The sequence below is a fragment of the Poecilia mexicana genome, unplaced genomic scaffold (genome assembly GCF_051168715.1).
Source record: "Poecilia mexicana isolate PSO_F unplaced genomic scaffold, ASM5116871v1 scaffold_18, whole genome shotgun sequence".
Lineage (NCBI taxonomy): Eukaryota > Metazoa > Chordata > Actinopteri > Cyprinodontiformes > Poeciliidae > Poecilia > Poecilia mexicana.
The window spans coordinates 15,162,625-15,187,227 of NW_028263387.1; the positions used below are offsets into that span (position 1 = coordinate 15,162,625).

The 24,603-nt window shown below is 40.3% G+C and overlaps 1 protein-coding gene across 2 annotated transcripts in view; it reads right to left on the bottom strand.

Moving 5' to 3' along the window:
- The window catches only part of LOC106923868 (adhesion G protein-coupled receptor L3), a 269,173-nt gene that overhangs the window by 148,691 nt on the left and 95,879 nt on the right, over positions 1-24,603 (bottom strand). Inside the window, exon 4 of one of the 2 annotated variants that reach the window (XM_088015248.1) lies at positions 9,128-9,341. In XM_088015248.1, coding sequence (XP_087871374.1) covers positions 9,128-9,341 — 214 coding nt within the window. Of the gene's footprint in view, positions 1-9,127; positions 10,771-24,603 lie in introns of those variants that run through there. The other variant, XM_088015247.1, reaches the window with a different exon arrangement.

A 24,603-nucleotide genomic window follows, 5' to 3' on the forward strand; every position in this document is an offset into this window, starting at 1 on the left:
GGTGTTTGCATGGATCCATCACAGAATAAAGTCTTAGTTGAATTCTGACGGCAGCAGTTTGTTTGGTTTTAGAAAGACTTAGAAACTACGTCATACGCTGCGCATGCATTAAGTACTTTGTTTTTCTGCTCCCCTTTAAAAGCACTGAGGAATGTCCTGACTTGCTCTATTCTAGTCTGGTCCCATGATGCAACCTTGGATAATCTTTCATCAGATCCACTGAGGAACTTTGTTTAAATCCCAAAGCTCTGTTTTTACATGCATATGTGCTTTAAAAAATGTCAGCCTCAGCCAAAGCTGGGAATAGGATTTTCACTTTTTTTTTTCTTAACCTAAGAGTAAAAAAAATTTAAAAAAAATACTAGGCGTGCAAACATGTAGATATTGTTCCCTTTATCTGTTGTTCTATTTTCTCTAAGTTTATTTATTCATACTTAATGTCTGCATGTTGTGTGTGCATGTGAAACCAAAGTCAAATTCCTTATTTATACACACAAATTTGGCCATTGAAGCTGATTCTGATTCGTCTTTCTTCTGATTTTAATCCTATAAATAACACAATAAACTGCAACTGATGATGTATGCAAACCCAAAACCTGATAGGTTCTTTTTGTTTTCTTTTTTACTTTTGCTGTCCAAAGTATATTTCCATTGTGGATTCTGGATTCTGTCTTCCGTTTAGCAGGACAGTCGCACAATTTTTAGCACCATCTAGGTTAATCTCAAAAGGATATTTGCAGAAACATTGTCATACAGCAGATGATCAACTGAAGGATGATGCAAATCTCAGGCTCAGTGTCACATCTTTGAGAAATTTTGGCTGGATGTCTTAAAGACATGACTTTCAGACATTTATCTTTTGCAGGTAGCTCTTTTAGAACAACTCTTTCCACAGTTTTCAGATTTAACCCTAACCCTACAAATATCAAAAAAATGATTCATGCTATGAAACTTTTTGCACAGAGGTGTACATTCTGAATAGATCACACACATACGTGTTTAAAATCAAAGTGCATAAGGGGAATTACTAATCACCATGAACACGAGCCTCTCAATGAAACACGGATTCCTTAGAGGCTGCAAAAGGATTTGAATCTGGGGCAGAACTTGAATGTTGATCTTAGCAGACGTTCTCCACTCAGTCTGACTGAGCTCAGGCTACACAGCTAAGAAGAATTCCCTCACTTCCTGACATCTGATCGTCCTCTTGGTGGCTGCCGATGGCATGGGTCTCTTTGGGGTTTTCATCTTTTAAGAACTGCCCCCTGATCGTCAGATAACAAGCAAACAAAAATCGAGATAAATAACCAAACCCACACTGAAGCAAATCTTGCCTGAACTCCTTAAAATAAGGTCAAAAAGCAAAAAGATAATTAGAACCGATGCATATGGAAAGGATTATCATCATGAGATGTGATCCTCCCATCTGCTTCCCTCTTCCCATCCATCAGTCATTCATAAGCCTCCCATCGGCTGCTTTCCATCCCAACGTTCCTGCAGCCATCTTCCTCCTGCATTTGAGAAGCAACCCGCGAGCGTTTGTTTTCCACGTCATCGTCATTAACGGGAACGCTGTCAAATGTCAGCCGTCACGTGCTGGGCTGGGTTCAAAAAGCAGGTTGCTTTCATTTTGTTTTTGCCGTCCTCGTGAGACTCTTCAAGCTGCGATGTCTATTAACCTTCACCGTTAGTGACATGCACACAAAGACAAAGAGCTTGTACAGACATAAATATGTTTGGTTCGTCTTTGTTTGCCGGAATGACAAGTGTGGTGACACAGCAGTGGGAGCAATCCCGAGGGGGGGAGGTCGGAGAAATAAGAGTGATAAGAAAGACAAAAGGATAGACCGGACAGATAAGGACGTGGAAGGTGTACGTGCGTGAGTTGGGAAGGAGGAGGGAGGGGGCGCCCTGACCCGTTTTTCTCCTTCAGGGGTCGGGCACAAGCCTGCCACGATACTATCAGCTGTCCCTTATGGTGCCTGCCGAGGTCTGCTGAGATATAAGGTGATATATAGTTTTGATATAGCCTGTAATTACTGGCTGTGAAGGCCACATAGCCTTTGGGGGGTGGGGGGGGTAACAGAAAAGGGGAACACACAAAAAGAGAGAAGAAAGACACCGTGGCTTTGATGAGAAAAGGGTCAGTCTTGTTTGATAGCAAAAGTGTCCGCACCCCCCAATCCCTGAAGCGACTTCGCTCATTCGAAAGTGGGACTAGATCTCGACAAGTCTCGAGGAGACGCAGACAATTCTTCAACAATGACTTCCAAGAATATCCCACGAGGGACTAGGGGTTGCTGCAAGACTCACAAGCTGCAGCGTGTGTGTACACACTATGCAAATGATGTCAAATTGAGCTAAATTAATCATAGGTAGCACATTTCAATTACAGCATCATTAGCCCGCACTGCCAAGAGGAGACATGTTTATCCAAAGGCTTGTGCAGAGCCACAATGTTCAAAACACAAAGATTAGAGCCAGCTGTGGAAAGACATCCATTCATTTCATCCTGCCATGGCATCATGTGAGGCAACCTTTACTTATAAGCTCGGTGACGTGCCATTACTCAGATAAAAGGTGCTTTTGGCTCCGTAATGGACGTTAATGGAACCGGACACCTTACCGAAGGGGTCCTCAATATACGGTGCCTTGGAAAATGCATCCATTCCCCGCAAACTTCTTTTAACATTTTGTCACATTACAACCACAAATTCCATTGTGTTCCATCAGGATAATAGAATACACAAAGTACCAAGTATAGATTCTGTAGAAACACCTTTTGCTACTGTTGCAGTGGATGTCTCTGCAGGCTTCGCGCTTTCTTGTTTGCAAAGTAACTCTGTCCCTATCAGACTGAACGGAGAACAACTGTGGGACATCAGCTCACCACAGATCCTCATTTCTCTTCAGGTCTCTGAAACATGGATATTCTTTGATCCAAACCATTCTATCGTCCAAGCTGTGTGTGTGTGGGGGGGGGGGGAGGGGGGGACATGCACAGATAAAACACTAGGTGTTGCTAGAGCACCTGCCCTTTTCCCTCTTTGGGAAAAAGTGCTTTCCAAGGAAGTATTTCTGGGTTTTATTTGAAAGTATTCAACTCATTGGGTTTCAACAGAAATGTACATCACATTTTGCACTTAGCATCGGCTACGAGGCCTAGGTGTGAGAAACAAAAGGAGAGTTAAAAGTGATTTTTGCTGGTGTCGCTGCTATTCGATCTATGCAACAACAAAAAATAAAAAAATAAAAAATACTGGTGGCACTCAGACAAATGTAAAGGACTCTGCAGTCCCAAAGAGAGAAACTGACTCAGCACATGTAAATTATGTCTAATTGGTTTGATTGCTCAGATTACAAAACGTATTGTTACACCCGTTTCCTTTGTTAAATTAAAACAGACATATTTACATTTCCCTGAATATAATTACAGCAAAAGTAGGTTAGATGTTTTGTTCTTGGTGTTCATAGAGTTGCAGGCATTTTATTTTTACTATTTCATACCCAGTAAAGCAGCTTCGTAGAAAAGGTCCTGATGGTCCAGATAGATAATAAAATGTAAATGCTGAGCTACTGCAGGAACTTTTCAGGAACAACATGCAAAAAGTTTAAAGGCCCATCACAGCGGATGAAAACTGCAGTCAACTGCAATATACAATGAATCCAAACAAAGGATTTTTTTTTTGGGAAGGTGTAAATGAAGTTACTTGATTCAGCAGATACATTTGCCATGGTAACAATTTTTTAAAAATTAGAAATCAGGTTTTGTTTTTATTTTTATTTTCTAAAGCAGACTGGTTAAAAAGTCACTTAAAATGTTGCATTCATTATGCAGTTGGACAGCTGCAAACTTTGATGTTTTCGCTCTGGAAGTTTTAAGAGGAGTTTGAATTCCAGAGGAAACGTTAGCTACAGACCTCATAAGGAGTCAGAGTTTTATTAAACTTAAAATTATTAGTTACTATGAAAATAATATCTTTTTCTGGAAAATGTCAATGTTAGCAAAAGTAATCAACTATGTTAGCATTGGATATAATGCCTATGTTTGCTAAAGTGCTTGCATTAAATAAGAAGCTAACATCATGTTATTTAACAGTGTAATGCTAAGAGCAGCATAAAGGTTATACCACCTGTGTCGCAATCATGACACAGAACGACTTCAACCCGCCATTCTGTGTCGAGACCTTCCAGTTCATTATGATGTGTAGAGTGAAAGTATTATCTGAAAGGAGCTTTTATGAACTAGTAACAGCAGCTTAAATCTTAAAATGCTAGCATTAGCATCTTAGCTACAAATGGCAATTGTTATTAACTATGCTACATGAAAGAATTTGCCAGCATTTTGTATCTAGCTCTTTTATGCTAGCACCAGCTGTTACGCTATTATTAGCTAGCATACAATAACATTAGCATACATTTTCAGGATCTAGATATAACCCCATTTCAAAAATATTTGTTCAAACCAGATCCTTTTTGCCTTTTGTTCCTAAACAGCTGCTACAAGGGGAGGACTAAAGCATGACTGGAGATCAGACCACTTGACTTGTGTGAAACAATTGACTGATGCGACCACGATCTACCTTCGTTCAGTGCACTCTAGCAGTGAAAGCATCGCAAGGATCTTTTTTTTTTTTACTAAGACAATGTAGCGAATCAAGAATTCAAAAAGAGCTACGTTTGCACCTCGCCTCCAGGGCCGATGGAGGAAACGCTCTGATCTGCAGGTTCATTCTTAGAAGTTAACTATGCTTCATACACATTATAAATATTATGTAGTGTAGAAATAGAACTTGGCTTGCGGAAAGAAAAACTCAAGTTGGCTTCAAGTGAGTCAGAGTACTCTTTGTGGATGGCCTTGTCACCACCCCGCTGCGAAAGCGTTGACCCCTGCAGTTTCTGAGCTCTGCAGCTACAGCTCAAGTGATTACAATTCTTTCAAAAAAAAAAAAAAAAAAAAACATTTATATTTCCAAGATTCCTTACAGACTGCATCACTCTGACTGTTTGAAATTTGAACAGTGTCCATCACCACAGCAGATGAAGAGGGCAGCCCTGGGCACTGATAATCTACTGCGCTGTACTGGCATGTCTGTGAGCAGATAAGTGCAAAAAGAGGCTTATTTTTTCAGTTGAGCGCAATGTTCAGTACAAGTGTCTTAAATCCTTATCAGGCGCAGTGCATAGACCGGCCGATTTATTTATATATCTTTGAAAATGTCGTTAGTTTTAACTCAAATTCTTGGAACCAAAGTAAAATCCAGATGATTTCCATCTTTTTTTTTGTTTGTTTCACATGGTCTGCAGAACATCCTTGTACACTTGAATCAAACAAACATATAGAGACCGCAATACAGAGGAAATCAGGATACTTTGAACCATTTCGATGCTTTAATCACACTGATTCACTGTTATGGTGTGCACGCAAACATTGGGGACCATGAAATGAGACGGCAAAGACAAACTTCCTACACAAATGCTGATGGAAAGTATGTTGGGTCACAGTTGAAGGAGTCTCGCTTTTGTCAATTAAGTGAAAAAGCAAACGAGGAAATAATTTACTAGACAGCGTTTAATATAAAATGAATTAAACTCACTGCACATGTCATCAGTCACACTATAGCAATTACCTATGTAAGACGTACCGCAAACATATTTTTGATGTTTTTTTGACAATTTTTGTACATTGTTAATTAAGTGATTGAAGCAAACACATCCCAAGTATGTCAAATAGAAAAAGTCACTAAAGGTATAAATCTGTGTTCCTAATTATGTTTTTCCATTAGTGTTGTTTATTTGTATTCTTTACAGCCGCAGCACACACTCGAGAACATTACGGTGAGAACATTACGGTGATTCAGGATAACACCGGCAAGAAGGCTCAATGTAGAAAGAGAAGCTATTCTTTGGAGTATTTTTCCCCCACCATCTAAAAAAAGAACTTTCTCTGTCTAAACGACTTGTTTCTGTTCTTTGACCTTAATGAGCCGAGATGCCTAGCAACGGCCCCGACAGCCCGACTGTGAAAAGGTCGAAGGAGGTGGCGCTCATTTGTTGCGCTAACCTTCACATGCTAATGCGTAGTGGAGTCACCGCAGCCATAAATATCATTGAAATCCTCTCACCTGATCCCGACTGGTCTTCCTCATCCATTTTCAATTCACAACACCCACACCCTTCATCCACTTAGTCACTTCCTCCGCCAAGAAAAAGTGCCCTGGCTCTGAATCGGCTTGTACTTATCTCTGAGCATCATTTAAATGCCCCTGCTAGCAATGAAATGCTAAAACGACGGACTTCTTCTCTGTGTTTTATGCTCCCTTTGGACCCTTTCATTCATTCCAGCCAGGATTTTTCAGTGCGAGTGGGCAGCCGGGAGAGGGGGGGAAGAAAAAGGGAGCGACAGGGTGCATCAATTATGTGACAACTTGTTTCAAACTACCTCTTTTAACTATCCGCCGCTTTTCACATGGGTGATTATCTGAACTCTATGGAACCAAACTAAAAACCAAAGAGCAATTGTTTGATAAAGCCGAAAAGTCCATTAGTATTTTTCTCAAAGGGGCAAGTCAAAAGTGGAACTAAAGCTCTGGAAATAAAAAAGAAGAAAACGGACATATGTTTGGCTTTTGGAAATAAAGTGAGCTAGAAAAAGTCAATTTAGAGTAGCAATTTAGATAAAGCCTGTCCCCTTGGCATTGCTCCAGGGTGCTTTGACCTCAAAGGAATGAGTACCCATGCTTAGAAAGATCTCAGCATGGAGCTTTCACATTCTGCTCTTAATGCTGCCATACGTCAACAAAATGGCTCCTGCGCGCTAAATGTACACTCAATCCGCACTCCCCCTGGAGTGCAATACTTTCTGAGACTCAAGCTTAGTTAAAACTACAAAACAAGTGTATGTATTACCCTAATGTTGGCCATCAATTACACAGCAAAGGCCATCACACAGTTAGGTTTTATTGTAGCTATTCAGATAAATAGGTTTGGGTGTCACTGTTCTGTTTTTTGTTTTTTTACTCAAAGGGTTTGTAAATCTGGAGACACAGCTTCAGTCTGCCACAAAAACTCTTTGAGAGAGTAATTATTTTTGACCGACAACTGCTAATGATTATTGATACGTGTCCAAACTAATCGATGACCAAAATAGGCAAACATTGGTGAGGTATTTTTGTTAAGAGGAGTTGATTATGCATCACTGAGACTCTTTAAGTCAAACACCAGCAAAGATAAATACACATAACATTTAACAACATGAGATTTTATTGCTCTATCCCCGTGTGATAAACGGATCCATTCAAAAGCATGCTGGTACGGGAGTCGTGTGCAATTATCTATTTTACAGCCTCCATTCTCTTCAGAAATAAGATTATTTATATAAAAAAAGAAATCACTGATGTAAGTGAAACTTAGCAAACCTCATGTCTTATTTTGTACCTCCTTTAGCTGTTTTTTTTTTTTGTTTTGTTTTTTTATCATGAAAAGACCCTCAAGTTGATTACTGAGCAGCGTGAAGCAAATTATGCACGAGTGCGCACACACTCATAAGGTCATGTTCTGAATTAGTCCCAAATATCATCATGTTTATTATCCTGATTTCTACCGCAAACACCAAAGAGCCGGAGCATTATGAAATGAAAGACCTAATCGTAAGCATACGCACGACCTACGTGCAGCGAACATTTAGACAAAGTCAACCTGAGTAAATATATTTATTTATCCATTTATTAAGGAAAATGTTGTCCACACCAACACAGCCTTGTGAGAGAATACTGTTAAAGTGGATTGACTTTGATTAACCACATCTTAAGAGAGCCGGGTTTAGTTTCAATAGCCACGCCCCAACGCTGATTACTGCCAGACCTGCAGAATCAAGAAATGTTTTTAGAAGTTTAAAGAAGCAATTTGTATTTGACTGAATACATTTAACGTTGCTGTAGTCAGCTGCCCTTGAGTGTGTCTGTTAAATGCGCCTCAGTATGTTTAAAAACTCACAGAAACTGTTAAAAAAAATCATCCCTGAAGACTCTACCTGTTACAAGTTTATACTGAAGTGAGTCGACATTTTCCTAAGGAAACATACCTTAGTATGTTAAAATTCTTGCAGTAAACAAGTCGAGGTGTTTTCACACCCGAGATATGCAGCGGATTTAAAATGAACCCCGGTTTGTTCCCCCCGACGGCGCGGTTCGTTTCTAAGGATGTGAACACAGCAATCGCAATAACCACACCACAACCGTTTTAATGGACGCTACAAACGACCTTTAGAATCGTTCATTTATTGGGTGAATGTGATCAAACCTTAGATGGGTGAACAGGTAGGTTTACTATGAAGTTGAACCTACCTGTAGCCAGGTATTTGTTAAAATGTATTATGCAGTAGAGTAAAAAAAAAAAAATCCACATCATTTTTGTAAAGGATACAATCTTATGTCCATTTGGCAACTTGTTACCAGTATCATTTTTCTTTAAATAGTAGTGAAAAAGATGGTAATGTGAAAACATTTTGTTCTGAACTTGTTTTCGACAGGCTTGGGAAAAAACCTTCCTGTATTTACATTTTGCCGCATACATATCTGACTGAATGTTCCTGCATAGTTCACAGAGACATATTTGTTTTCTTGACATCTTCTCTATGCGACAGAAAAAGTTGCGAATTAGTAAAACTCATCAACTGATTTTTGGACCAAAACAACTGAAGGCGTGTCAACACCCTCAGTATAGAAATAAAAAAAAAGGAAAGACAATTGTAAAAAGTTTTAGCATCAAGACAGCAATCCTGACTCCTGACCTCAGCTACGTTGTGATGAAGTGTGTGCATACATGCGTGCTTACTCTAAATCCTCTTCATCTTCCTTTAACTTTGTGTCAGTACAGCGATTTGGCGTTTTTGTCTCACTTTCCTGTTTAGCTATTGGTCAATCAGTGAGAGATCATTTATTGAGAGCAAAACAACAGCCGAAGTGGTCTGTTGCTAAACATTTTGCTTATTCTAGTTCTTTAATGTCTTAAGCAACTATGCTTATGTAAGTTTCACTACTTAGTGACATAAGTTAGTATGAGTTCAAGCTAGCTGACGGCTTCATTCCCACATTTAGCACTTTAGTTCATTTGTACGTGCAGCTACCTTTGCGACATGATCTTGTAGGCATCTGGAAGATAACACCGCGTGTTCTCCATCTGCGCGGGGTCTGCGTCGCAGATTTTGTCGTCCGTGCGGCCGTAGTTGGCGCTCTCGATCATGATGACGTCCGTGCCCGGGCAACGTAGCTCGATGGGGTAGCTCTCGCAGGACAGCTCCCTTCTCACCACCGCCATCGGGATGGGTGCTCTGCTGAAAGCTGCAGAAAACAAACAACAACAACAACAAAAAAGAAAGTAATGAAAAGAAAAGTTTGAGAATTTTCGCCATCTTTTTTTATTCCGATACAAGTTGAAGATTCCCATAAAAAACAGCTAAAGCAGCTTCAACCAGGGGTTGGCTGCATTTGTTTGTGAAGACCTGAATAAAATTATGCATATTTCAACTGAAAAAAAAAGAAAAAGAAAAAAACAAGAACAGATGGGAAGACCTGCAATCAAAAGGTTCGACACAGAGACATATGCAAAGAGGTTCTCCACCCTTCTCTCAAGAGTGTGGGCCGATAGGACACGAGTTGTTTGGAGTAGGTGGATGAGCAACACCACAGGGGCCCTCGAGAGGCCAGGAGTTGTGGAAAGAAGACCGAGTACAAGACTGACACTGATCACACATAAAGAAGTAGTGTGTTTGTTGGCTTTCCTGTGAGAAAATACACAGTTCATTATTTGGGCATTAAGCTGGGAGATTAGAGTGAGAAACACAGAAAACTGTGTATCCAGGAAACATGAGAGCCGTTGGGTTTATTGTGTTTTAAGGGGGTCACACGCAGGCAGGAAGCAGAGGGTCGAGATGCGGCTTAAGTCAGAGAAAGGAGTCAAATTATTATTAAAAAAAAAAGGCTCATGTTAACCGCCCAGAACAAACAAACGGCTAAGAAACCATGTATGTATTAGGACTGAGAGTGACAGCCGTCTGCGGGTCACCGAGACACAAGACCACGCAGGCCCGTGAACGTCTTGCGAGTCGAGGCCGCCCAACGTGAGTGAGCATGTGCGCAACAGGCTGGAGGCTTTCTGTGTTTAGATCCAGATATTAAAAATCGAGCAGAACGCATAAACACTGGTCTCAGCGACAGTAAGGGGAAGTTTGCAAGTTTAAGAGCTTATAAACATCCTTTCAGACAAGTCTCTGGGATTCGTAAAGCGCCGTGACGTGACGCCAAGCGAGACAGAAAAGGAGCAGAGAGAGGCAGAGGAAAAAAAAAAAAAAAAAAAGGAGAGTAGATTAGTCTTAGTGACAAAGAGAGAATCTGTGCTTTCTTTTAGCTAAGTAGAAAGGTGGGGGTGGAGGGGTTCCTGATTTTAAGATTTTCAAAGTTTGAAACAGATTTAAAAGCCATTAAAATTTAACATGTGACTGGACCATTTTCAGCTATTTTAGAGTAGCAACAGCAGAGAAGCGCCATCCACTTCCCACCTGATCCCGTGAGCTGTAGGTCAGATGTAGGTGACATCCAAATGAGAGAAAGCCTAAACACGCAACCTAAACTTCTCCGTTTTCCAAAGACGGATGCCTGCGGTTTGGCCATCAAAGGACCTCTCTGGTTTTATGGGAACGGCATTTTGAAGTAAACACTGGTAACGGCCTGTAATGAGTCAACGACATGTTGGTAAAATAACAAGCCCACTGCAGACAAAGCAGCTAATACAGCTGCATAACTGGCCAAATTAAGTTTGCCACTCTCACGGACCAGGATGAGATTCTAAAAGTACAGTCTTGACACCACAGCTCCATGGCATTCACACCAATATTTGAACTGAAACATGTTTAAATGCTTTTATGCAAACAGCAAATTATTTATATTATATATTGCTTTACTATAACAACTGCAAAACGTCTGGATGGAAATTACAATGTCGTTGCCCTCAGTGGAGGCCGTCTGCAGAAAGGTGGGGCGCCCTCTCTCTTTACCGCTTCGTAAAAGTAAATGGAGGATGCAGGGCAATAGTAATTCCGTCTAACCATGGATTAATATTTAAAACTTAATAAATGTGACGCTTTGAAGTATCCATTTATCATTCTGCCTTGCAAAGCAGACTGGAGCAGATCTTGAGGATCATTTGCAAACCTACAGAATACAGCAGAAATCGGGGGGGGGGGGGGGGGGTATTTATTTTTTTTAATCAAAAGTCAAAAATTGGAATCGAACTGTGAGATAATAAAAGAGTCCCAACCCCAGTGATCTGATAATTCCTTAGGCTACCTGCTCCAAACCAGTCTGCAGTAAGCTGCTCAATAGACATGACATTCATAGTCAGAAAACAGTAAAAAACACAAAAACAACCTTATTTTAATTTCAAGACCACAACTGTCTTTTTGTGACTTGGAATGTTTTTAGACGCTTGGCTCCATCTTTGTAATGGGCAGGGGAAAAAAATGTCTCGGTCTTTCTTCAGTTTCCTGCATTACAATGTGCTCTGTACATGTGTTCATCACTCCCTATTGATGGTAATTTCCTTCTAAACTTTAGCGGTTTTGAAACTGGAGCTTTTTAAATTCTTAGTAAACCGTGAAACCTGACCAAGTCTACACTGACTATACTCGCCTACGCAATATTTACGTCTAAATGCTTTAGGACTGTGTGAAAATCAACAACAACAAACATTTAAAACCCACTCTGTTGATTCTTGTGTTTCAGCTGCCACTGATTTAAAATCTTTGTTGCTAATATTTGAAAAGCCTGACCTCTTTTTGTCCTCATCTTATGTATATCTCTGCTTCAAAACTGAGACGATTAAACGTATAGCAAATAACACAACAGCTATATAATCAGTATTTTCCCACAGTGATGGTAGAACACCTTCATTTAAAAACAAAACTACATCCGTTTATGTTTGTACATGAACCAATGAGCTGCTCTGCAGCATTCTCCCTCCAGGCCCTGTGAAAGTGCTGAAGTGAACAACGTTTTCTTTGTTTAAGTGGAGCGTCAAGCAGCCCTACATGTATATCAATACATCTGTAAAGCGGCTAACTGCAGGCTAGACACCCAAGCAGACAGTGTGATCATTTAAGCAGCTAATATTAGCATAATTACAATGGAAGGAAAATTACTAGTAAATTTAGCAGATATTATATATTTATTTATTTTATCTTTGTGCTTAATCACTGCTCTGCATTATTTTAACATCAGTGGGAATAACTAACACCAGCCCGTGTCCTGAACAAGAAAAAATAAAGTACCAGAGTATAATGTGTTCGAGGTACTGAGTAGCTACAATGACAATCTCTCCTTAGCAAACAGTACGTAATGTAATTGTCTTGCGACGTGCATCATCGTGGTCATCAGCAAAACACTAAATTTCCTTTTTCAAAAGTGGAAGGTGGAACATCTCTGAAAGCCCAGAAGTCACAACCAAACAGATGCTGTCGGCTAACCTTTTTACCAAAGGAACACAGACTCAAATGTCTTGCACGTTGCAAAAGATGATGACTGTAAAGTCTTCATTAAAAAAAAAAAACAAAAAAAAAAAACACCAACAGCATCTATTATCCGTTTCGATTCTTTTTTTTTTTTTTTTTTGCGTCTCAAGCACGTAAGTAACAACCCAATCCACCTGAAAAGGGTGAAGCATGCAATTTTCTATGATTACTTCTGTCATTTTTCTCACTCATATGATCACCTCATTGTATGACATGTCTGGGATTTAGGTGATGGATTTTTTTTTTTTTTTTTTTGGAAATTCATCTTGAAACTGTGATATAATGATAATTTTCTTCTCGCAGGTTTGTCCGGCATTTTGTGTCAACTTTTTATTTATTTATTTTTTTTATTATAGGTACTCAGGCTTTGTTCAAGTTCCAGTGGCTAGTCATGTCTAATTATACTTCTTGAAATCTCTTAGTGCAACAATGTCAACCTGACTCTTGGCGTACAAATCACACCAACTCGGGGATGCTGAGATCAAGGCTCCGCGAGGGGAACAGACCATCTGTTGCAGCACTCTTTGTTCTTAAGCCTTCCTGATGGCATTGCATGATGGATAGGTGTAAAATAAAAAAAATTAAAAAAATCCTTATGTGCATAAAACAAGAACAGCAAGGCACACAATCTGCAGCAATAAAAATCAGCCAGGTACTGCTCTTTAAATTTCCCCACAAATAAACGCAGCAAACACAAAGGGACGCAATGAGGTGAAGCGACAGGAGAGGACCGTCATTATCGTGTCATTTCATTTTGTCTCATAAATCATTCAAACCCCAACACACTAAAGCGCACTCGCTATTGAAACACCACAGATTGGAATAATTATTTCCAATGCAGGGATGAAAGCTACCAATTATCTTCCTCTTAGTGGGAAGATTTATTCCGCCTCCTAAACATCACTGGTGTGAATCAAACCAAAGTTTGCCGAAACAAATAACGGCGCGAGAAAACGGGAGATAACACAGGTCGACTCAGGCAGGTGCACTTAGGAAACAGAAAGGTGCGTCATTTAGTTTGATTAAAACGGAACAAACTGTTATTTTTGATCCTTGCGTATTTTGCGCTTGGTCTTTAAATGAGGGCAAGAAAGAAAAACAAAAATATGTAGACATAGAATAGCTTACGTAAAGAAAATTATAATTTACAGAAAATCTCAACCCCTCTGCTCATAATTGTAATTGTAGGGTTTATCATACTTTGGCACGTTTTATCAGTGTGCAATGGAAGGCATAAAAAAATACCCACCAGCCAGTGAACAGTATCTGAAAGTCAGAGATTTTAGAAACAGAATGCATCATTTTTCCACTATTAGGGCATTGACATGTCCGAAAAGTCTGGAAATCTGGCCCAAGTGTACAACAGAATCAAGGCTGTGCAGGCAAAAAAAAAAAAAAAAAAAGAGGATAAAAACCATATTTGATGAACTATTACAGAGAATCACATTTATATATGACACATTTCTAGAATTTATTTCCTAGAAATATTGCCCTACTGATGAGGCACTTTCAGCCAAGTGTTGTCTGCTGGACAGTCGCGTATTTAGCTGTAAAATTGCATGGTGCAACTTCCTAATCATTTCAATGACTCTCAAGGCCTCAGGTCACACCCAGATCACCACCTTTCTCACTACCATGTTTGGCAGTTTTGCTAAAACGATGCGTTTGGTTTTTCCTTTGCACAATGGCCAAATATCGCTACCTGTCCCACTTGTACCATCAGTATTATGCTGGCTGGCCTGTGGTTTATTCACACACAACATTGCTGAAGAGTCTGAAATAGAGATCTTTTGCTTTTGCATTTTTTTTATTTTATTTTGTGGTCAACATAGTGAGACACCCACTCCTGGGAAGTGTCTTAAATGTTTCCCCGATTGTGCTTAATTCATGTTACGTTTTCAGCCAATAGGTCTTTGTTAATCTCATTGTCGGTGTTAAAATGTTCCTTAAGTCAAACTGACTTAAGAGCACCTCCAAGAAACCTGGAGGCGTTGTTTGGTTCTTGTTATAATCTAGCATAGGGACTCAAGAAATCATTCAGGTATGCCGACTTCTTATGTATAAAGCTTGTTTTCAATAAAAAAAAAAAAAAGCTTTAGCAGAGTAAAACTGCTTTAACTTAATATTACAGTATTGTACAAGTTCACATGGAACAACTTTAGATCTCTCTCCAAAATCCCTGCAATCGACGCCAGCATTCCCAAAACACATTAAAAAAACATCAGCGAACACAATGCCATTGATACGGGCACCGGCAATCCTCTAATGCAAGTGGGTAAAAGCACGCCAGTGACGGCTCAAATTACCCAGATAGTCAACAACTGTAAGTTTAATTACATCTGTGTCTGGAGGGCGGTGATTGATAGGGCTCATATTGCCCAGGTAGCACAGCCAGCATCCTGCCCCCTTCTCTCTCTCTCTCACACACACAGCCTCTGAGTTGCCGTATACCTGCACACACCATTGTCCCGTCCACTGAAAATCGGAATTAGCCTCGTAGAAAGCCTTATCTGAGCCTGTGTGTTCCATCTGTTTTCTCCCTCAGCTGCGAAAAACTTTAGAGCTGTATTTATATGCAGCCCGTATCTCTTTTTTAGCCCTGCAGATTCTCCCTGGATAATTCTTTTGACAAGTGCACGGCTGAAAATGGAAAGAAAAGGGATAGGGGATTCAGTTAGGCAAGACCGAAGTTGTTATAATGGAATCTTCCGCCACTTCTAAAGCGTATTTTTCATTGTGACGCCTGTGTGTGACGTAGCTCGCTAATGATTATTTCACAAATACGCAATTACTCACCAAAAAGGGCAAAGGAAAGGTCAGAGAGAAAAACAGTCATTTGGAAAATGTCGCTCCCCCCGCAGAGCCGCAACAATCACTCTAAGGAGAAATTCTTTGATGCACTTATTGGGTGCTTGCTAATGGTAATGGAAAAATAAGGAAGTGGGAATTTTTCACCTAAAATGTTCATTCTTGCTTTGGTGGCGGATTTTTTCTTTTTTTTTTTCCATTTTACCTTTCCTTGAACCAAAAAGGCTCTAAAAACGCAGACAGAGCGGGATATGACATTTAAAAGTCATCACTGGGAACAAAACAGTGGCCTTTGGGGGGCTGGCTTCTTTTTCATCTCTGGTGAAAACATGTCAGGGTGGAGCTGTTAAGGTCGACTCTCGCTCACAATACACTGAACTCTGCTGCTGAATGAGCCAAAATCTGGTGGGACATGAGGCCGGCTCCTAAGGAGAGATGCATCATTTTAGAGAGGAAAGACTCAATCGAAGGTTTCTAGACTGATTTCAGCCAAGAATGGACTTGTTCTTTATCGGAACCGGATGATTTAAAATGACTCTCTAAAATTATAAATGATAGTAAGGACATGGAGGCCGATGGTATCAAAGACCACAAGAGTGCCTGCAAAGTGTGCTGCAGTATTGGCAGCGAGTCCTGTAAATGTTTGGACCTTTCTGACAACTGTCCATTAGACCCAGCATTAAACAGTCACGTGGTTGTGGCACATTCGTATTTGCACACACCTTTAATACAACAACGCAAACCATCTGGGGGGCACAACCTCACACGACCTGCAGGGGTTCCCCCTCCTTCCCCTGCCTGCATCCTCAGCTTTGCTTTTATGAAATGCTCATTGAGATGGTGTCAAACTTTTCTGCAGACAGCCTCTTCCCTGAAGAACAACGACGAGGAGTTACTAACCATCCACCAGTCTTATTTTTATAGGTGTTATTTAATGAAGAATCATACAAATACATGTACATGATTCCTCATTGAGTCAGATAAACATCCGTAGACTAGTTCAAGAGAAATATCAACACTGATGTCCGAGCACATTTCTGCATAAATGACAACCAATCAGACAACACCTTGCCCAGAGCTCTGTCGAAATGGTTCAACCCTTGTCCGGCGTCGAGTTCGGCAGGTGGATGCCTCTCTGCGAACAAAATGACGCAATTTTCATCAATCAGAACCGACTTTGGCAATTCGCACCAAGTATGTCGGGGCCTTAACTTTTAAAAGATATTCGCTACTTTAGACCAGGAGCACGCCAACAACAGCTACAGTTTTAAAGACGCTCTGATCAAATCACCTCGCAATTTTTCCTGCTTGAAGCTCGTCACATTTGAAGACCCCAGTATATTCCACCTTCTAACAGATGACTCATCATACACTCAGACTTCTATTCATATTGTTATTACCAGTGTCATGATACTGCAGTTATAAACAGCAACTAAATGTTCCTTAAACGTCTAAATAGTTTTAGTGCAAGGAAAGGAGTATAGAGATGTTTTTAAAAAATGTACTAGGTGCTTATTTTCAAATATCTCTTAACTCAGAATATTGTGAATGTATGTTGGCAGAGGGGCGGTTGCATTCAAATGAACTCGGACTTCATCAAATTAATGGAAGATAGATGGAAGAGGGGAGGAGGAGACTGCAAGGGAGCTGATTCAACAGATCAAATGTCTCGTTTTCCTCGGGGCAATGCCGGACGGGTCCAGCCCCCCAGAGCCAGTGATTAATTAGCACATGAATCTGGGAGCGGTTATTTGATTAGACCAATGGGAGTCTGTCACACCAACTTCTTAGTTTGCAACAAATGACAAACTAGTGGGTGTAGGAGGGAGGGCAGGAAGGAAGACGTTTCTTGAAAAGACTGCTTTGCAACAAACAAGCAGGAGCTCTCTTTCAATAAAACATGAGGGATTATTTTTCTTGAGGTGAGATGCAGATCAGTCAAATTGTTCTCAAATAAATTGTGTTCACGTGGCTTAAGGCAGGCAAATCTTCAATCTTCCCTTTTTGTTTTTCTTTTTTTTTTGTTTTTTTTAAGAATGTAAAATTACCTCGAAACTGTCAAAGTCCGCCGATTTAGCGTTTCAGGAGAAAAACATCAATAATGCTTCTTTTTTGTGGCATGTGAAGAATGCAAGACTTAAAAGCGGCAAATTATCTTCACCTCCCACTCAAAGGATGGTCAAATAAACTCCCAGGAAACAAGGCTGGAAGCTTGAAGAATAATACCAAAAATATCCGTTTTACAGATAAAGGTGTAAACACGGCGAATTCCCGCACGGCAGACATTTCAAACATCCCTGTTGGCTTCTGACACTTTTGACCAACGATGCTGCTGAGAACAATCAACGTTTCTCCGTTTGACAGGATCCAGACATCCGTTAGCGCGGCGGCCAGATCGGGCCATTCGTTTTGTTTCAGCTTGCATTTGCCGACGCGCATCCGAACGCATTAATTGCCAGCGAGGAACTTGCACTCGCAAATTCCAGGGGAAAGGGAGAGAGAGAGAGAGAGAGAGAAGACTGATGGTGGGTTACTGCAGGGCGGAAAAACGTACAAGTGCGAGTTTCAAACTGTCAGTCAAACTGCCCGTGGCGCCTGGAGGGAATGAGCTCGTCAGTGTTAACAAATTAGCACGTGGGGGGATGCAGAAGCAGTGCTGTTGTAATAAACTACCGTACCTAGATATATCAGGCTCCTTGTGGTGAGAGGTCTTATATATATAGTATTTGTAGGGTAAACCATATGCAACATCAATCCCAAGATAGTAGTCATTACATGGAGCCAGAATATTACCTTTACTCCCCTGCTGCTACCATGTGTCAACATAGTTAAAGTTAGATGCAATAAATTAGTTCCTATATCTGGAGAGCATGCAAACCACGGCTACTTGCATATCCTTCTGTGATACACTTTTAATCTGGCAGATATCTAAATGTTGCATATGCTCAAGTAGACAAGTGCATTTCCATCGCTCCTCACAGATTCTTTCACGTACTCCAAAAGAAGGGGTGAAGTGTCTCTTCTTCTAGGAGCCACTTCAACTGGACTAATGACCACTTTAATTCATTAAGTGCAAACAACACAAGAAAAAAAAAAAAGAAGGAGGTGTTTTCGTGAAGATCTAATGTTAAAAATCCTCATGTAAGCTAACATTTTATAGTTGGGTTAGAACAAGCTGGGTGAAATACTTAGGGCAGAATAAAATGGAATCGAAATATCCTTTATTGTCCCATAATGAGGAAATATATGTGCAAAAGCAGCAAAACTGACAAGCAGTCAAAACCAAAGCAAGTATTCCCACAAAGAAATGTGCGATATATAAAAACAGAATAAAGAATAACAATAGTGTGCTGTACGGCAAAACTTCACGTAGCTACACAAAATAGTCTACTCTGGTCCAAAGTGAGCAGGTTCATTCAAAAAACACAGGCTATTTACAATTAGCGACAATAAAAATCTTAACCCTAACCTAGAATAAAATCAAAGATCTCTTTTACAAGAGCTTCCTGACAATCATACAGATTAAATGGAGCAACTGGATTGTTTTCCCAAGCTGCCACGGCTTACAGCAGGTCCACTAAAAAGTCCAGATCTACACCGAATTGAGAACATGCGGCCAGACCTAAAAACCCATGTGCACAGACGCTACGCATGAAAAGTTACACTTCAAATTTTCTTTGTGCACAAAAAAATACTTTTTTTTTTTTCTTTTCCAACAACGTGACAACATTGACGACAAAAAAATAGGCTTGATCCGAAGGCAATGTGTAATCTACACAGAACCTCACATCGAAACAAAACAACAACAAACATGCCCAACATTAATCTCATTTATCTGGAGACTTAACGTCTTTTCTGTTTTTAGCTCCAATCAAAGTGAGATTCGGATCATTTCCCATTTCACTTAGCCACATGTAATCAAACCACAGAGAGAGAGTGCTACTTTCTATAAGCAAAGCGGTGCTCTGCCAGGAGGTCCGAGCCAGAGCTAGAATGTGTGCAGCAGGCAAGTGCTGCGCCAGCGGCTCATGACAGCGAATGGAGCTTTGTTCAGCTCCAATCATGTCCGACATCGTTTTACTGTTCTCCCTCCTTTCATTGCCTTATCCTTTTTTTCCCCCCTCTCTTTCTTTCTTTCTAGCTCCGTCTCCCTCCGCTCCTGCAAACCACCGACCCACCGACCCACATGTTCGGCATCACTCGAGGGAACACCTCAGCCAAGACTAATGCACCTTGGCCCCCACCGACTGTACAGAGCCTCCCCGGGCTTAAGCCAACACAATCCCCTCCACACAGTCAGGGGAGGTACACAACTGCACACAAAGACCTACAAACATGGCTCCCAGAGCAGACATGATTCAACATGGCCCTTCAGTAACACATGCCCTGGTAGTAATTGAGGTCAAAGAGAAGAAACAACAGGCTGAAATTTTTGTCTTGTGAGAGGAAAGAGGTCTTTTCCTTACTCTTCTTTGACTCCACATTACCTGGTGGTATTGCCTCGCAGCGTACCAGAGGCAAGAGCTCGGTTAAGTTTAGCAAAGTGAACCGAGATAAACTGCAGCGCAGGCATGCTAATACGACGATTTCAGGGAGGAGGAGGTTCAGACGAGGCAGGGAAAAGAAAGCGAGAATATAACCTGCCAGTGTACAAATATCTGTCCCCTTAAAACATTTCTGTTTTTTTGTTGCAATTAAATGTTCCAAAACACAAAACCAAAAAAAATTTTGTAAATCGAAAGAATTGAAACGTTGGTTCCATCTTTAAAGATAAAAGTATTACACGTGTATTATTCTGTACTGTCCCTTTAAAACTGTTTACTTAACCCAATTAGCCAGTGTATATTAATTTATTTTTCTTAATAACTTAGCATAAAAAAACAAAACAAATAAGGAGATCAATAGTCATAGAAATGATCAAATCAAATCAAAATGATAATTTAATGTTATACTTTGGAGTGCTTCTGCCAAGATGACATCTTGGATAATTTCTAAATCAAAATACGGAGAGTGTACAATAAGTCTTCATGCAAATACGACTCACGATTCTGGAAAGGAAAAGTGCAGGCGGATTAACAGTTCCAAGGAATTAAACTACAGATAAACAGGTTCTGAAAGAGAACCAGTTCTTGATGCCCATCCCTAGTCTTGTGGCGGACAGCTCCTTCTTGTATGTGAAAGTCTCAGGCACAAAAACTGCTAAAACCGCAAAAGTAAGAAACGGCGAAACAACTGAAAACGCCTGGTGTCAGAGAAAAATTAAAAACAACACAGCCACTTATAAAAATGGCCGTCGACACTAATGAAAAATGCTGCTTAACGTCAGTCTTTAAAGCAAGCAGCCCGCTTTGGTGTCGTCATAAAATATCCCGATTCCATTAAAGCAAATATTAAATTAGCTTTAATACATATATGTAGCATGTAGTTATATATATATTTTTTTTTTAAAAATCCCTTTCAATTTTAGTGTCATCTTTGTTAAGAAAATGACATGCTGGCATGTGGATTGTGTGTTTTTGTACACTTGTGGTTAGATTTAAGTACAAAGTACTTATCAAAATAAGCAGGTTCACACGCTTATGTGTTTTTTTTTAATTCAGCTATCAAGTAAACTTGAACAAAAACAAAAAATTGTGTCCAACAGTTAGTTAAAATCTCAACAAATTGACAGGGGGCCTGCAGCTACATGGCCAGTGTATTTTGTAGTTCAACAAATCTCTGTGAAGACTTCAGTGTTTGTACCTGTTTAGAGCATGAATCCGCAGCAACTAAGGGTTAATACGAGTAGTTTTTGTTTACAAAATGAATAAATAAAGAAAAGTTCCTTTGAATGCATTAATTGACTGATTTGCTGGAGTCGCTTGTTAAAAAAAAAAAAGAAAGAAAAAAAGGACCATTTACCTTTATGTTACACCTCAGGAAGCGCCATTCGTTTTAACACCTCACCGGGCTTCTTTCATTCCCATAGCAACCCGCAGGTTTGTCAAAGGTCCTTTCACATAAAATATAGCCCGGGCTGATGACAGAATACTTAGAAAATGTGTTCTCTTGTAATGAAATGGGAACCAGGCAATATCACCATCTGAATGGATCCCCGGGGCTCGACTTATTATGGATGTATTAATAGAGCAAAATGCGGCGCGTAAATGGAGCTGAACTCCCAACACGCTGGCCACCAGGTTAGTGCCCACCTCCTCCTAACCCATACCAGCTGTCACAACAAAAACCCCTCTTTTATGACTTCTTGCTTTTGGCTAAAGCTGATTTGTGTGTGGTAAATGTTGAGATGGTAATGAGAAAAAAAAAAAAAAAAAAAGTCAAGCATTTAATCCAACTTGATTCAAATCAGCGGACGAGAAGAAACGCCCCCGTGTCGATTGTACGCACAGGCAGTCTGTAATCTGTTTGTTACAAGAAGATGAATATATGGCAGAAGCATTAGCATGACAGACCATATTGTTTGCTGAATAAATCCTTTTTAAAGGCAGTATGAAATATTTGGACCTTTCTGGAATTTGTGGCGTTTGGAAAAAAGGATCCTTCGATTTCGCCCCCCCTCCGCCCCCCATTTGTGGACGGGAACAGAAAAATCGACGCTCTCCTTCTGTCACAGCATCTTGTGCGAACTTGTTTGCATTCTGTTTAATCAAAAGTTGCCTTGTATGAACACTCCGGCTTTTTGCATCGCGCCGCACTGATTTGTTTCCCGTGGAAGAGTACATTCAGAAATAGACCAAAGCCAATTCTCTTGCTCATTCTCTCCTGCAAGTGCAGTTATTTATTTTTTTTTATTTTTTGGCAGTGTAATATCTGAGGGCAAAAAGCATGAATTAATACCAATTAAAACTCAGTGCTGTAGTGTTGACATACATAATAAAGAACAAGACGATATATAAAGGAGAAAATTTAAATTGTAATTTCATGCATATTCTATAACACATTTTTCAGTTACAGTCAGACACTTTTTTTTATTCATTGTTAGTGCCACTGGAGTAATTTTTATATTACAGAGGGTTGGGGGGGGGGGGGGCGTGGAGGGGGAATTTCATGTTTTTCATCTACATACAGTCCACAATGTGTGTTCTGTAAGGATCACTAAAGCTTTCAGACACAAAAAAATAATTTAATGTACGCGTTTTGTCCCCATGCTAGAACAAAAAAAAGTATTCATAAGTCTTAAACTTGTTCACAATTTGTCACATTACATTGGGATTTTATGTTAAATGTCTGAAAATCAGAGCAGTGTGGCATATTCAGTTGTTTTAAGACCCCTAAGGGAACACTGTGCAGAATCATTTTCGCTTCATATATATATATATATATATATATATATATATATATATATATATATATATATATATATATATATATATATATAGAGAGAGAGAGAGAGAGAGAGAGAGAGAGAGCTGCCAATCTTGACCAGCCTCTTGACTGAATTTAGGTGTGTACTTTGACTAGGTCAATGGCATAATCTAAATCTTTTCATTCTAGCTTTATGTTGTTGACAAGGTCAACCTCCACCCCTAGACCTAAGTCTTTTGTAGTCGCCAGCAGGTTTTAAGTCCCTGTATTTAGCCCCATCCATTCTCCCGTCAGCTCCATGCAACTTCACAGTCCCTGCTGAAGAAAGACAACGTCCATATCATGATGCTGCCACCAGCGCATTTCGTCTTGGGGGCGGTGCATTCGGGGTTTTATGTGCAGTTTTCAGCCACAAGTAGTGTTTTGCATGAAGCCCCAAAGAGTTCAATTTATAAACAAATCATATTTTATGCAATTTCCCAAACACTTCACAATTATGTTGGGCACTTTGTGTTGGTCCATCACAAAAAAATTCCCCAGGAAATGCATTACACATTAATCCTCCTTCACAAAAAAAAAATAAATAAATAAAATTTTAAAAAAAGGTGTAAGGCAGTGTAGTAGAGAGCAAAGTGTGTTTTTTGCCTGCATTTTACAGCAAAGGAAGGTAGATTCTAAAGGTATCTGAGTGAGTAAAGATGCAGGATGAGAGTGAGCAGAAGCAAGTGGGGGTGGGGGAGAGGGGCTTGCCCTATATTCTGTAAGACTCCAGCGGCTGGTGAAATTTGATCCACTGGATGGCAAGAGCAGATTAAAGGCTGTACTTAATAACAGCTGGCTTCTTTGGTTTATCTCCCTTGTCATTTGTTAATTCCGACATGCTCGTCTCCGTGTGCAAGCGCGATACATTAGCCGCCGCCGCCGCCGCACGCTTTCCTCGCAGGAATATTGTTGTTTTGCAAATGCAAACAGAAGATGACGTCAAGGCTGGAAGTTTTTTAAAATCAAAACCTCCCTGCTTACTGTGATCCTCCTCCCCCTGCACCATCCTGCACTGATTTAATCTCGTGTCCTTTTATTCTTCAGCTTTGTGCCCAGAAGGAGAGTACACAGGCTCTTTCCGTGGGGTCAGAGCACCAGAGAGCTTATTGTGCGACGCTGTGTGCTGCAGAAGGAGACAAGAAAAAGTGTGGGTGACTGTTGCTAAAGATGGCTTGTGAATAAAAAAAGAGCTAATGAGATGAATAAAAAATAAAAGAGACAAAAAATATAATAGCAAAAAGGAGGGGAAAAAAAAAAAACATCGAGTCCTGGAGGTGGATGCTAAAAAGTGATTCCCTTCCACCACCCACAGAGCATGAAGCAATCCCATTCCACATGTACGCGATGAAGACATTGCTGCAGAAATTAGCCTGGGTGGCTACGCTGCATCCGAGACGCACGGCCACGATGATCTCCTTTGATCGTTTTCTTTCTCTTGTGCATTCAGGATGACGGGTATCAGACATGAGCTCATTGTGCAGAAATAATGAGCGCGGAATATGTATGAAGGAACATGTACGTGGTTATAAGGCATTAAGTCAACCGGCGGCAACCCTTTACATGTGGCACGTTGGGCTTCTGACAGAAGCAGAAAAAGAAGAAAAAAAAAAACAAAAACGCAGGGGTAGCAAATGCGGCGAGCGGCGCTGAGCGAGGCATGTGCTGCTCCAGTCGGGCAGATGTGGAGCTTAGCTGCTATGGCAGGGAGGAAGGCTGCCACTTCAGATCTCAAGATTATTTATTTTGACTTTATTATTCAATGAGAGAAACAGCTGTTACGTATCCAAACAGCTGCCAGTTCAAGATTTTGATTTTAATCCCAAAGTCATCAATCTGGTCAGTGAGATTAAACCTGGCGAAATTTGACAGTACGGCTTTTCAGC